General features: G+C 42.5%; 1 protein-coding gene across 1 annotated transcript in view; it reads left to right on the top strand.

Moving 5' to 3' along the window:
* Positions 1 to 14,054, top strand: part of COBL (cordon-bleu WH2 repeat protein) — a 440,790-nt gene that overhangs the window by 339,710 nt on the left and 87,026 nt on the right. Inside the window, exon 13 of the mRNA XM_088464406.1 lies at positions 8,383 to 8,659. Coding sequence (XP_088320532.1) covers positions 8,383 to 8,659 — 277 coding nt within the window. The remainder of the gene's footprint in view (positions 1 to 8,382; positions 8,660 to 14,054) is intronic.

Raw genomic sequence — 14,054 nt, 5'->3', positions numbered from 1 at the left:
CCCATATGCACCAAGCTACGGAAAGCAAAACTTTCCGGAGCTTGCACCCCATAGGCAACACCATCTATAGATGGCATGGCCTAATAGAAACCTATGGGTTTCTTACCACACAACTTTCCGCATGTTGGAGAGACCCAGTGTACACGACGGCATCTTCACTCCCACCAGTTGCATCAGGTATCGCCTGCTCTCATTGTGTCTGCTGTAAGCAACTCCCTGCACTATACTTCCACATCAGGGTGCTTGTCTCACAAGCAGGAGCAACAGCAGAAGCAGCCATTATACTATTTGTCTATCTACAAGTGAAACACATACTGTAGCTACTCTATATCTTTACTGTCAATCTGCCAATTCTTTAATTCTTTTACCTGCAGTTGTGATCTCAGTGTGGTTTTGATTTTCCTGTGACAGCGTAAATTTTTTTGAAGCCTTCATTGCTTATAAATAGTTATTTTGATAAAAATAATTTTACATTTTTCTCATATTTTATACCTCACCTACTCTATAACTTTACACTTTACAGTCTATTTAAATGATCTTGTTTAGTATATTAGTAGTAGTTGATTGTTTGGTCAAAACGTAGGAGCTGATTCAGACCCGGTCACTAGGATGCGTTCGCTCGTAGCTGGCCGATTGTCACTTACTGCGCAAGCATATGTATCGCAGTGCGCGAACCAGTGCAAGAGATCGGGAAGCAAACGCAGGTGTGCCTGAGTGTCTTAACGCCGTTTAAGAGGCGTGCATAGTTAACAGGCAGCGTCATTGTACACGTCACCTGGTTGTATTTCACACTGAAGTGATCGCAGTCCATGTGGCAGGGTATAGTCAACCTCAAGTGCTGCGATCGCATCCGATGGTGCTCGATGTACCGATGGTTTCAGGCACTTCCTGGAGATGACGTGCGCAAGTGAGCGTCTTAAGACAAACTGGTGGGCGTCTGCATACACAAAGTGATCGCACGCCTAAAGTGTGTACGTGCTTATGCCTTGCCGTGCGATCGTCTGACTTGCTGGGTGTGTGCCGAATTTACATACGCTGGGTGCGAGTGACCGCATCTAGCGAGAGGGTCTGAATTAGCTCCTTAGTGCCATCCAGTACTTTTCTATATCTTATATAATAAAAGTTGTCTTAAATTAGATTTTCAGTTAAAAGAATGCCACTATCAGTAGCTGCTGTTCTCTCTTCTTGTCTAATTACAGGGTTAATTTACTGTAGCTTGTGGGTTATACCTACGACTTCTTACTAAACTAAGTGGTCTTGTCAACATCCTATTCATTTAGGAGTCTGCTTCCAACTTGCCTACCCTGAACTCTTTTGCATGTTCCTCAAACCATTCCTGAACAATTTTTGCACTGTCAGGGCGTATTATTCTGCTGAAAGAGGCCACTGCCATAAATGAATACTGTTGCCATGAAGGGGTGTACTTGGTCTGCAACAATGTTTAGGTAGACGGTATGTGTCAAAGTAACATCCACATGAATGCCAGGACCGAAGGTTTCCCAGCAGACATTGCCCAGACCATCACACTGACTCAGCCAGCTTGCCTTCTTCCCATAGTGTATCCTGGTGCCATCTCTTTCCCAGGTAAACCATGCAGACGCACCTGGCTGCCCACATGATGTAAAAGGAAACATGATCTGTCAGACCAGGCCACCTTCTTCCATGGCTCCATAGTCCTTTTCCGATGCTCATGTACCCATTGTAGACGCTTTCGGTGGTGGACAGAGACCATCACTGGCACTTTTACCGTTCTACGGCTATGCAGCCCCATATGCATCAAGCTGCAATTCACTGTGTGTTCTGACACCATGCTATCATAGCCAGCATTAACTTTTTCAGCAATTTGTGCTACGGTATCTCTTTTGTAGGAGCGGACCAGAGAGTTTCATCAATGAGCCTTGGGTGCCCATGACGCGATCGCCGGTTCAAGGGTTGTCCTATTTTGGACCACTTTTAGTAGGTACTAAATACTGCATACTGGGAATACCCCACAAGACCTGCTGTTTGGACATGCACTAGCCACAATTTGGCCCTTGTCAGAGTTGCTCAGATCCTTACACTTACCCATTTTTCTTATTTCCAACACAACTTCAAGAACTGAGTGTTTACTTGCTGCCTAATATATCCCACCCCTTGACAGACTCAATATATTGTGCAGGGTTTTTTTTTCACATCACCATGGCACTGTCTTATACTGTATATCACATCATATTTTTTAGAGCAACTTTTTTACGATATTTGGTAAGGAAGATTATATGACTAGTATTGTAAATATTGGAAAACAGCTGTCAACTTATTTACAGACAAGTTAATGGTTTATTAGTCTGAGGATTAGTTTTATTCAGCTACTAAAGTGCTATTTAAACAAGAAAATATTGGATGTCCCTGTTAAAAATGTTCTGCGTGCAATGTTAAGACAAAAATGTATTCCTTGTACTGTATTTCCTTCCATAAACTTTGCACTATACCTAGTTAAAAAAAAGGCGGGGGGGATGGGCTGCACATCCTAATTTCAACATAATAAGAGGTGCTACAATGCTGAGACCTGTAGTTCTAATGCAGAAAAAGGGGGGAAGCAGATGCACTCTCTAAGTACTAAGAATAATAAATATCAAAAATATAAATAATAAACTATCAATTAACATGGTTTCTATAGAGGTTCTTAGTATATGTTTGCCCACCTACCTCGTCACGGTGACCTCATCGGGTGGGTCCCTAACATCCCTAAAGGTGCCCATCCACTAGTAGATCAGGGAAAGACGGTACGATTACGACATCGTAATCGTACTGCCGTTCCCCTAGGGGGTGCAGTGCCTACACTGAATGATTGATCGTTCAGTGTAGGCACATCAATCATCCCCGAACATAGCCAATCTGTCGGCAGATTGGCCTGCACGGCCGATGATTGCTGTCAGAAATGACCAGCGGGAGCGCGCGTCGCTTTTCGTTTCCAACATTTGGACGCATGATTTGTGCACGATTGGCGGCCAATTACTGATCGATTGCACAATTACGATGTCGTGATCGTACAGTGTAATCGGCTAGTGGATGGGCACCTTTTTACTGACATATTGTATAAATGTATCTAGGACTATGTTAATTGATAGTTTATTATATATATTTTTGATATTTATTATTCACTTGAGTGTGCATCTGCTTCCCCACTATACCTATTTAGCAAGATACAAGGACATAGGTGTTGCACTGAAAATTCTAATTTTGGTGATGTTACTTTTACAGTAGATTGAATTTAATTGCATACATTTTAACAGAAAGGTAAAGTGTACCTAATAAATTACTGAACAAGCCTTCTTAAATCAGAAGGTATTTTCTTTCTGTCTATGGTAAAAAACATATAATTGCCTCATAAAACCAAATATTAAGTGATTTAGGTGTCTATTTATAAATGACTGATAACTTTATATGTTTTTTTAGCCAAAGAAAAGGATTATCTCTACTAATCCCAATTTACCAAGATGTAAACTGCGGAGAAATCACAGATTTCTCTGCTTTTACTATGCATCTGTCTCCACGGGATGCCTTGATAAACAGGCCCCTAAAAGGTCTATTTAACAGGACTCTGTGGAATCACTCATGGTGTAATGCTGCATATCGCAGCGATACATAAATGTGTACCTCTGCAATTTAACAAGTTTGGGCTACTCAGTAGCACTTTAACAGCTGAATAAGACTTAGCTTTAGGGCTGCAGATGAAGAGTTTAGGAGATATGCGGATGTGTGCCTAACATCTGTACATGTGATGTTGTTAAACTGTCATCCCCATTGTGGCCTATGGGGAAGGCGGTAACTGGTGTAAACGGGTTGGGCACGTGATCCCGGCTGTCGGAATGCCGGCGGTTAGAATACCAAAAGTGGCATCCGACAGTCAGAATCTCGACCCAATTAGGGTTGTGTCCCCGCTCCTTCCTATGGCTGGGCAGACGGGGAAGAGGTAAGTAACGCAGCTACAGGGAGTATGGCTGCTATGGGGACTGAGAGGCCTGGGGAAAAATTTTGCTTTGGGGCCCCCATAGGTCTTGCTACACCCCTGGTGGTGGATCTAGGGGATGCCACTGTTGCTTCTCCGTGGCACCTTATTTGGTTTGCAGGCAAGGGTGTAGGGAGGGCAGAGCAACTGAAGCTTGTACCCTGGGCACAAGAGAGTGCGCCATGGGGTAACATGCAGTGTGAGCACTACTCTAGAAGGGAAGTAGTGTGAGGGTGTGGGTGGGTTAGAGGTTGGGGCGCCAATAGTGTGTAGAAGGGAAGCTGGCTGCCAGTCGCGGCAAAGGTGATGCATGGAAGCGCTTCAGTGTTGGTGTCTGAGATGCAGGTTGACCCGAGCGGCACAGAGGGGGAGGAGTGAAGCATGTGATAGCCAATGCTCCACAGATCAGGGGAAAGGACACTGAAGAGGCCGAGGCTGCTGCAGCACAACTACAGGTAAGCACAGCAAAGTTAAGGGTAAGGTGACATGGTGACCAGAGAACACTCAGTGGGTGAAATAAAGAAAGGGTAATGCAGAAAGGGGGTACAAATAGAGGCACCAAAAAGTAGAATGTGGTCACTGAGAGGTATTATGGGTACAGATAGAGGCATAGAAAAGCAGGAGGGGTACAGATACAGGCACAGGGGGTACAAATAAGAGGCACAGAAAGGCAGTAGGGGGTACAGATAGAGACATAGAGAGGCAGTACGGGGTACAGATAGAGACATAGAGAGGCAGTAGGAGGTACAGAGAGGTAGTAGGCGGTACTGTTAGAGGAATAGAGAAGCAGAAGGAGTTATAGATAGATGCACAAGGTGGTACAGATAGAGATATAGAGAGGCAGTAGGGGGTACAGATAGAGGCACAAGTGGTACAGATAGAGACAGAGAGGCAGAAGGGGCCAGGGAGACAATCAAAGTTACAGATAGAGACACAAGAGGGCACAGATAGCGGTACAGAGAGACAGTAGGGGGTACATATAGAGGCACAGAGAGGCAGAATTGGAAACAGATAGACAGAAGGGGTACAGATAGAAGGAAATGTGTAATAGGTTGGTTTAGGTAAAACAATAAATAACTTTTACAAATTTGTAGATAGGTCACAAGGTATCTGGGCTTCAACCCAGAGGGTGGGGTCAGACATCTTCCAGATGTACTGACAGGCTGATACCAATAGGGTTACTAACAGTAAAAGTACAAAGGCCGGGCTATACTGACAGTGCAGGAGCTGATCAAAGGTGGAGTGGCACCAAATCTATAACTTACCTAGGGCTCCAAGAAATGATAATCCGGCTCTGCTGTTCAGACTGTCCAGCCAGTAATGACCACATACACACACTGTTATCAGTGTGTGTCACTCAAACGTAGCACAACACACATTGTGGTGATCTCGGCTCTGCTCATCTCAGCAGATAGGGACACCCTGGGGCAGGGCAGCTACTGACGTTGGTCAATGTGCCCTTCAACCTGGGCGAAACTAGTGAGTAAAGGCGGGCTCTGGTTGACCCACAGCAGTGTGCCCTGGGTGGAGAGGGGTGAGTTAAAGGTGGCACAGGGAGCATTTATTATCCAGCAAAAGTGGTCACTTTTTTTTTCCAAATCAAATTAGCCACTTTATCAACATTCAGTATGGTGGTGGGGGGGGTCACCGTAGCTTAGACATGTTCCGTGCTACTGCTCTGCTCCCAGGGTGCCTGGAATGGGCACTTTGGGCACCTAAGGGCGCTTGTGGCACTCAGACTCTTCCTGGTGGCCCTGACCCCTGGTTGTATTGTCATAACATACCATATTTTCAAGGACAGGGCCAGTCCAGGGTGCATTATAACCCTGCTACGCTCCTTTGTAGATTGATGGTAGGAGGTAAGAGTACAGATAGGATAGACATGGTTCCTAATTTTTAAACTTATTTTTAAACTATACTTTAAAACAACGTGCTTATGCCCATATGCTGAGGTGTAAGCAAAATACACCCAGCTCTGTACCTTTAGCATACAGTAAGCATCTGGCCTGAAACAGGCATACCTAAACCTACAGTAGATATATACAAACACATAACCAGGCCATAAGCATAAGAGAAGCTTGTTACCCATTATATTGATAGTGAAAAACACATTATATAATAATATATAATAATAAATAATTTTATACTGTGAAAAAACTCTCTGTAGAGTACAACTTATTTTATGCAAAACAAATGGGCATATACAAATCTAGTATCAGCCCCTGTGTATTAGCATTTGAATATACAACTACATGTACTGTAGAAATAAGATTTACTGTTATAGCATTGTAGTAAATACTGTTGAAAATGCACCACTGCAATATATACTTCTGCAATAGAATATAGTTTATTATTAGATGTAGCTCTAGCACATTTTTTTCTAAACCTCAGTAGACAATGGCCTAGGACTGCCCTGTGATTTTATTCATTAACACAACACAATGACTCCTCACACTTTAACTCATTAAAGTCTTTAATTTACTGAATTAAGTTACACTTTTCTCTTCTTGGCATACTGACACTTAAAAGATCTGAAATGACCCCAGTGTAATAACCTTTTTTATATAACAATGTAAATTGTTTAATGTTCTCAGCCATTAATATCAGTGTCTGTCAGCATTTATAGTTGTAGGGATGATTTGTAACTGAATCAGTTTAATTGGTTCTGCTGTCTGAAAAAGAATTGTGTTGCCAAACAGCATTGTGTAACCTGTGCTGATTACTCTGACTTTCTGAAGCTAAACGTTGTGTATACCCAGTGATGCGACAGACGACTGCAGAGGTGATGGGCCGACATATTGGACGGACGGTAAACATCAGACGATCCGGTGCCCGACCACCCAATATGTCAGCACTAATGTAATCCCGCTGCATGGGGTCGTCAGTCGCATTGTCAGATTGAGCTGCATGTAGTGCCGACCTGATGATGCAACTGACGATCAAACGGGAGCGCACATGGTGGGTACACATTAGCCAGTTTTGAAGATATGTCAGTCCGATAAGCCGGATTGGGGCGAAATATCATCTAATGTGTACCCACCTTTAGTGAAATTACAAACTCCACTTAAAGACCTTGGGCCTGATTCAGACTTTGGTATAGAGTAAGTAACTGTGTACCTGGACAAACCATTGCCAGGGCCGCCATCAGGGGGGACTGCTGGCCCTTGAGTCCTGGGCCCGGACAGAGAGGGGAGCCCGGGTGGCAGAGGTGCAAATTTGTGCTGGACCGTCAGCTGGTGACAGCTGCTGCATCGGCAGGCAGTGGAGATACAGCGGCGGCATTACGAATCCGGCGCCGGCTGTGAGCCAATCAGAGCTCACGGGACGGCAGCCAATCAGGACCTAAACCTAACAAATTAGGTTTAGGCACAAATATACACATGCGGGGACTCTATATCATGAGTCAGGGCCATTCTGCACATGCTCAATCAGCAGACCACGCATGTGCGGCATCCATTGCCGTGGAGGCAATGGCTGCCAGTAATTTTTGCAATTTAGTATCCCGTAGCCTTAGGCTACTATAAGGTAATTCAATTTGAAGAAACCTAGGGGTGCTGTGGCTGCTGTCGAAAATGGAGGGACTGTACCAATGCAGCAATGTTTATAAACCATGTCCTGCAATGTTCTGTACTGTAAGTGACTTTGCTCTTGTTTTGTTCATACTTCTTCTGTCTACACGTTGTGAGGCTCTGCAAACCCCTTGTGATGCCATATAAATCTAAGGAAAAAAAAAAAAAATCTATATATATATCTTACTATGGTGCCTAATTATTAAGGTCTGTGCTCATAAATATACTCGTAATATTCTTTATCACCACATAGTGTATCACAGAGATTTAAAATACTTTTGTTAGTGTAATTTATCATGGGGCAGATGCTGGGACACGGAACAGATAAAAGCCCGTACTAGCGAAGTAAAGTGATAGCTGATGTGGGATTATTGTGAAATCTTTATTTTGAATTCAGTTTGCAAAAAAAATGGTCTGGAGTTTTATTGGAGAACAGTAGGGCCGGTTTTCCATGGCAGGCTTTAGCCTTAATTTGGTACCACTTGGTACAACAAATGTTATTGGGGCAAAAGCATGTTCCAAGTCCTACAGCCCAGAAACTAAAAGGCTAAATGATGGAGTAGCTCCATAATTCTCTGTGGAATAATGTCTTGTTATACACTTTCTATGAGCGTGTAAATCCTTTCTGCTTTAAGAAGGCTTTTTATTTATACCTTTCCATCAAATCAATGGTTTGTAAGTATGCTATACGATAAATGAGTAAAGTACTTGAAAAGATATCTGCTTCACATATATAATCTCTCAATATTATTACATCATTTTAATGATTTTGTTGGGGGCATTTCATATCACTAACATGTTGTTCCCCTGATCACTAACATGCAGGTGAGAAACACTTAAGTCGCTGGAACAGAATTTCATCGGAGGAAGTTTCGACAACTGATGATGCTGGATCTGTAAACAGCTACACAGAGGATTCAGGCATTGTGAGCTCTCCATCAGACACTGTCTCTATAGATCTACAAAATGATGGCATAATAAGGAGAGAAAATGGCCTGAGTAAGGAGAAGGGTACTGAAGCAGACGGGACTTGCACAGAAAATCTGCAGCCTAGCAGGGCTGAGTCCTTTACCAGTGAAGCGTCATTGGGCTTACATACAAGGTATTTTCCTACATACTTTAGAAACTTCCTTGTGACCCTGAAATAATCAAATGCATTTTGAAAATAAAAAAATTATTTTCATTACTGAAGCTTTGCAATTGGTGCCAGCCAGTCAGCTCCCAACTGTCATCTCACAGGCTGTGTTTGAAAAATGACAGTTGGGAGCTGATTGGCTGACACTTTATCACTTTCTTATCGCTTTTCACTCTGTCTCCTAACACTGCTTAGTAAATAGACCCCTTAGTAAGTTTCATAGACATTCTGTTCCTCTCAGACAAAGAATGCAATCATAATATAGTTTTGCATCGAGAGACTGACTAATCAATTGTTCTATCACTGACTAGGCAGAAAATGTTCCACACAGAAGAGCTTAGTTACTAGTGTACTTTGTACAGTATACTGCAGTAATGGAGTATTTGTTCAGTCTGTCAGTGCAATGAACATAATCTACTTGTCTTTTTGAGGCCTGTTTCTGGAACAAACATACTGCGTCACAGAGCTATACCCTTTTTGGCAGTCAATACTTTGGTTGTAAGTGTGAACTGCAGTAAGGAAGGAGAACATCGTATCTGCATAATCTGGACAGCTTGCTCTTGATATTAATTTGCAGCTCCATAAATCTGATTCCGTGGAAGTGTTCTTTTATTTTTTGCATTATTTTTGTTTCTTTCAAAAATACTTCTGATGGAGCACTAATTATATGCTGGGAGTAAGCAAAACATTTTCAGTGAATGTTCAGTTATTCTCTTGATCAGCTGAAAGAGGTGAATATGTGTAATTGAGGTACTATATATAGTTATACAGGCATATCTTTTGTACCTACTGTAGTGTAGGACTGTTGCACACTGGCGATGATCATACAAGTGAATAAATAAAATTTCACCAGCATGCATTGCATGAATATATTTCACACGTTTTCATCCTCCTCATCATCATACTCTATATGCGTAATACATACATTATTTCATTGAAAAACAAGATTTCATGTCCAGGGATGAGACCCACTGTGTCCTCAAGAAACATGCCAATTTTTACACACGTTTGATGTGATGGGAATTTGAGGCTGGTTTAGAATGTCAATTGGACACTTTTTGCGCAATCCAAGGGCATCTTATACAGGACAATATACACTATTAATCTTAAATACACCATACCCTCATTATGTAGTTGACCTGAATGGTATCAGACTGACAAGTACCATTTTATAAGAAAATATACAAAAATAATAATCCCTCAGTTCTGCAATGAAGGGAATTAGAACTACATAATGACATTAGGCAAGGTGGGTTATCACACAGACGGACCTCAATGGAACGTAACTGAAGCAGAAAATCAGAAAGTGGGTGTGCATATACTGTATTGCAGTTACTAAATGGTCGTTTATTTGTTTACTATTAGCAGATCTCATATCTCTTAGCAATATACAGTAACTTTTCTGATATGCAGAACCTCAAACTTTATTATTTTTTATATATATATATATATATATATGTAACAAAATAGCCAAAGTAACAAATTTTTCTGATATTTGCCTAGTTGCTTGGACATCTTTCTCATCCTAGAATGTTTCTTTTTATGTAGAGACTAACAAAAAGAAATGGTTGGCCAACCATTGAGCTGGAACACTTTAGCGGCTCCTTTACAGAGATGTGTTCTTGAATTAAAGATGTTTTTACATTGTAGCAAACACTGTACATTGCAATTTTACATTATTGTATTTATCAGTCAGTTTACCATTAAAATTAATGTATGTCTGGCAGGGCTGTAACTAGTGCAGAGAAAGAAGGGCAAGTGACAAGGGCGAAACTGAAGGGGGTCACAGGAAAATGAATATTTTATGATATGTTGGTTGAATTTGAATACGCCCCAGGCACTATACTTTTTGGTTCACACTCTTTTGGGGGGATACATACTGTCACCAGTCTTTGCATCTTAAACTTTTTTGACACTCGTGTCTCACAAAATGTTTTTTGATGTCACTAATTACCAAATGGTGCCAATTGTCCGTTTATGCAGTAAGCCCAACAAGACTGAATACAATACTCACATGTATCTAAATCCTGCAACAAAACACTGATGTTACAGTAGGCCCGTCGGGGATTATTTGAAGCATTTTTAAAAACCTTAGGTACTAAATAGGAAAATAAATAAACATTACTGGATGTTACTGTGTTACATGAATAGGAGCATAAAGCTGCTGTCAGGAGAGTACAATGTAGAAAAAGGAAATATGCTGTGCTAATTTACACCTTATGTTTAAATCATGAGTTATAAAACAATATAGTATAAAATATATATTAATCATAGAAACCAATATAAATGTTATATTAAAAAGAGTACATTTATAATAAAAGCAAAAATTATATAATAAAACAACAGCAGTTCATGTCAAATAAAACTTAACTTTGTATGGTAGTACTGTAGGTCCATAAATAAGGAACACACAGGGCCGGATACAGAGGTGAACGCTGCTCTTGCGCCTGTTGCTGGAGTGGAAGCTGCGATACTATGCAAATGCTAGTTTCAGCCCTTACCTGGTGTAGATGCTTGCGTCTGACTGCGCAAGCCCTGAGATGCCCAGTTTCAGCATTGCTGCAGTCTGTAAGACCACCGGTGATTATTGACACGCCACCATCATGGACAGCATTGGCACTTGCACCAGCCCTTTGGCAGGTCCAGTCTCTTTGTCTGACTATGACCACTGTGGCAGCGACTGTACGCCTGGAACACAGCCGCTTACACTGACACACCTGCAATGCTCCCATAACACGCCCATGAGACACCATTATCATGGACAGCATTGGCACTTGCACAAGCAAGTGCCTGTTGAGATGCCAGTATCAGGATTCTAACTGCTGAGATCCTGAGTGCTTTCATCCCATACCAAACCAATATTAAAAATGTATCCTCCATCAGTTATCATCATTTAGGGCTCAATTCTATTAGGTGTGAATTGTGAGGTGCGAGTTGCTATTTTCACTTTGAATTCGCATAGCAAATTCATTTTGCAATCCAATTAGCAACTAGCACTGAATCAGACAGACTGAATTTGCAACTTTCCACTCACACCACCCTGAGGGTGAGAGATGGAAAGGTAAATCTTTATTTTAAGGTTAAAATGTAAGGACACCATGCTGAACCCCTTGGACACCCCCCTAATTAGGCATTTGGAAGTTTCCAATTAGCTTAATTAGTCCAATAATTACATGTAATTTTTTGGGGTGAAAAAAAAAATTTCCTCAAATTACCCCCAAATCAACTTTTTCGTTAGTTTAGGCACCTCAAAGTTAATTACAATAATTTTTTAGTTGAAACATAATTTTTATCATTTTTTATTTTTTTAAATTTTTCAAGGTGCCCTGAAAGTACCCCAAAATCACCCTTTTTCCTACTTTTTTTTGTATTTTTCATTTAATTAGTTTGAGATTAAACAAAAATAGTTTGTTCTTTTCATTTTCTTGCATTTAAAAAAAAACACACAAATCAGCCATTTGACGCCATTTAAAAACCTACATTACCTTCCTAATGCCCACAAACAGCCTTCTATACGGTCCTGCTAATAAAATTATCCATTTTGGGGGTCCCCACATTTTCATGCATTTCTGCAAATCTCATTTGGCAGTCAATTCGCACCACTCCGCTGCGAATAGTGCTAATAGGCATTTTTAATTGGATTGGAGAATTCTTGGGAGCGCGCCTCGAAGTGTGCGAGTTTCAGTGGCGTCAGAAGGGGGGTGCGGGCCGCACCCGGGTGTCACCCGCCGAGGGGTGACACCAAGGTGCAGGCTCCCCCTCGGTGACAGGAGGCGGGTGCTGCACTGTAACATCATGTGCAGCACTCGGCTCCTGTCACAGAGAAGGAGCCTGCACTGCCCGCACCTCCGGCACCCCCCATTGATAACTAACTACCAGCGGTCTCGGGACGCCGGTAGGTTCCAAGGCCACGCCTCTGCCATCGAGGCCACGCCCCTTTTCGGCGAAGTGCGCGGCTCTGCCGCGCTCAAGGCATCCCTCCCCGCACCGGGTGTCACCGCGGGGAGGGACGCCACTGGCGAGTTTCAAGAAGCAAACTCGCTACTCGCAATTCGCACCTAATAGGATTGACCCCTTACTCTCTAATATCATCATTATTCTCCCTTTGATCATCATCTTTGTCATCAACTTCTTCATAATCATTCTGCTTTAGCTCTCTGAACCTAATATTATTATTATGCCATGACTCTACATGATTAAGACAGGAACTAATCTTACATTTGTTTTACATTTGTTTTCCTTTGAATAATTATGTGCCGAACATTAAGCTATAGCACTTTGTTTAGAGAGAAACTGATGAGTACCAATTTTAAAATTATTACTCCAGAATGCCCGACAGCGTGCAATTCATTTTGGGCATTAATTGGCTGACAGAGTAGTGGACTTATAAAAATGCTATTTGCTCCCCGAATCAGTAATTAAAGAAAAAGTTTAGGAGAAGGATGGAGAGCCCGACATCAGATGTGCCTAGGTACACCTGGAACAGTCATGCACAGCCTATGGATAAACACACAGAATATGTATAAAGAAAAGGAAAACTTTTTATTGAGTATATACTCGAGTATAAGTCGACCCGAATATCAGCCGAGGTTCCTAATTTTACCACAAAAAACTGGGAAAACTTATTGACTCGAGTATAAGCCTAGGGTGGGAAATGCAGCAGCTACTGATAGTAATCCCTCCCCTGGTAGTGGCACCAGTAGTAATATCCCCCCCCTGGTAGTGCCCCCAGTAGTAATCCCCCCCCTGGTAGTGCCCCCAGTAGTAATATTTCCCATTTGGTAGTGCCCCCAGTAATAATACCCCCCCTGGTAGTGCCCCCAGTAGCAATACCCCCCCTGGTAGTGCCCCCAGTAGCAATATCCCCCCTGGTAGTGTCCCCAGTATTAATCCCCCGCTGGTACTACCCCAGTAGTAATCCCCCCCCCTGGTACTGCCCCCAGTAGTAATACCCCCCGGTAGTGCCCCCAGCAGTAATACCCCCCCTGGTAGGTGCCCCCAGTAGTAATACCCCCCCCTGGTAGTGCCCCCAGTAGCAATATCCTACCCTGGTAGTGCCCCCAGTATTAATCCCCCCCTGGTAGTGCCCCCAGTAGTAATCCCCCCCTGGTACTGCCCCCAGTAGTAGCCCCTCCACTAGAGAGAGATAAAAAAAAAACACTTACCTGAAGCCCCGCTCATGGTCTCGACGCTGCTACTGGCTCCTCTGGCCGCTTTGCATTATGGGAGAGACGTTGTCATGCGGGACCCATTACCGTCCCACTGCGGGACCCATTACCCACTGCGGGAGTTCTTTTTCAGCACAAAAAATGTGCTGAAAAACTCGGCTTATATTCGAGTATATATGGTACTTCTTAAAAAC

This window comes from Taudactylus pleione, unplaced genomic scaffold, assembly GCF_031769625.1.
Source record: "Taudactylus pleione unplaced genomic scaffold, aTauple2 ptg000054l, whole genome shotgun sequence".
Taxonomy (NCBI): Eukaryota; Metazoa; Chordata; class Amphibia; order Anura; family Myobatrachidae; genus Taudactylus; species Taudactylus pleione.
The sequence above is the reverse complement of the archived record's forward strand: the minus strand, read 5'-3'. Positions and strand labels throughout refer to the sequence as shown.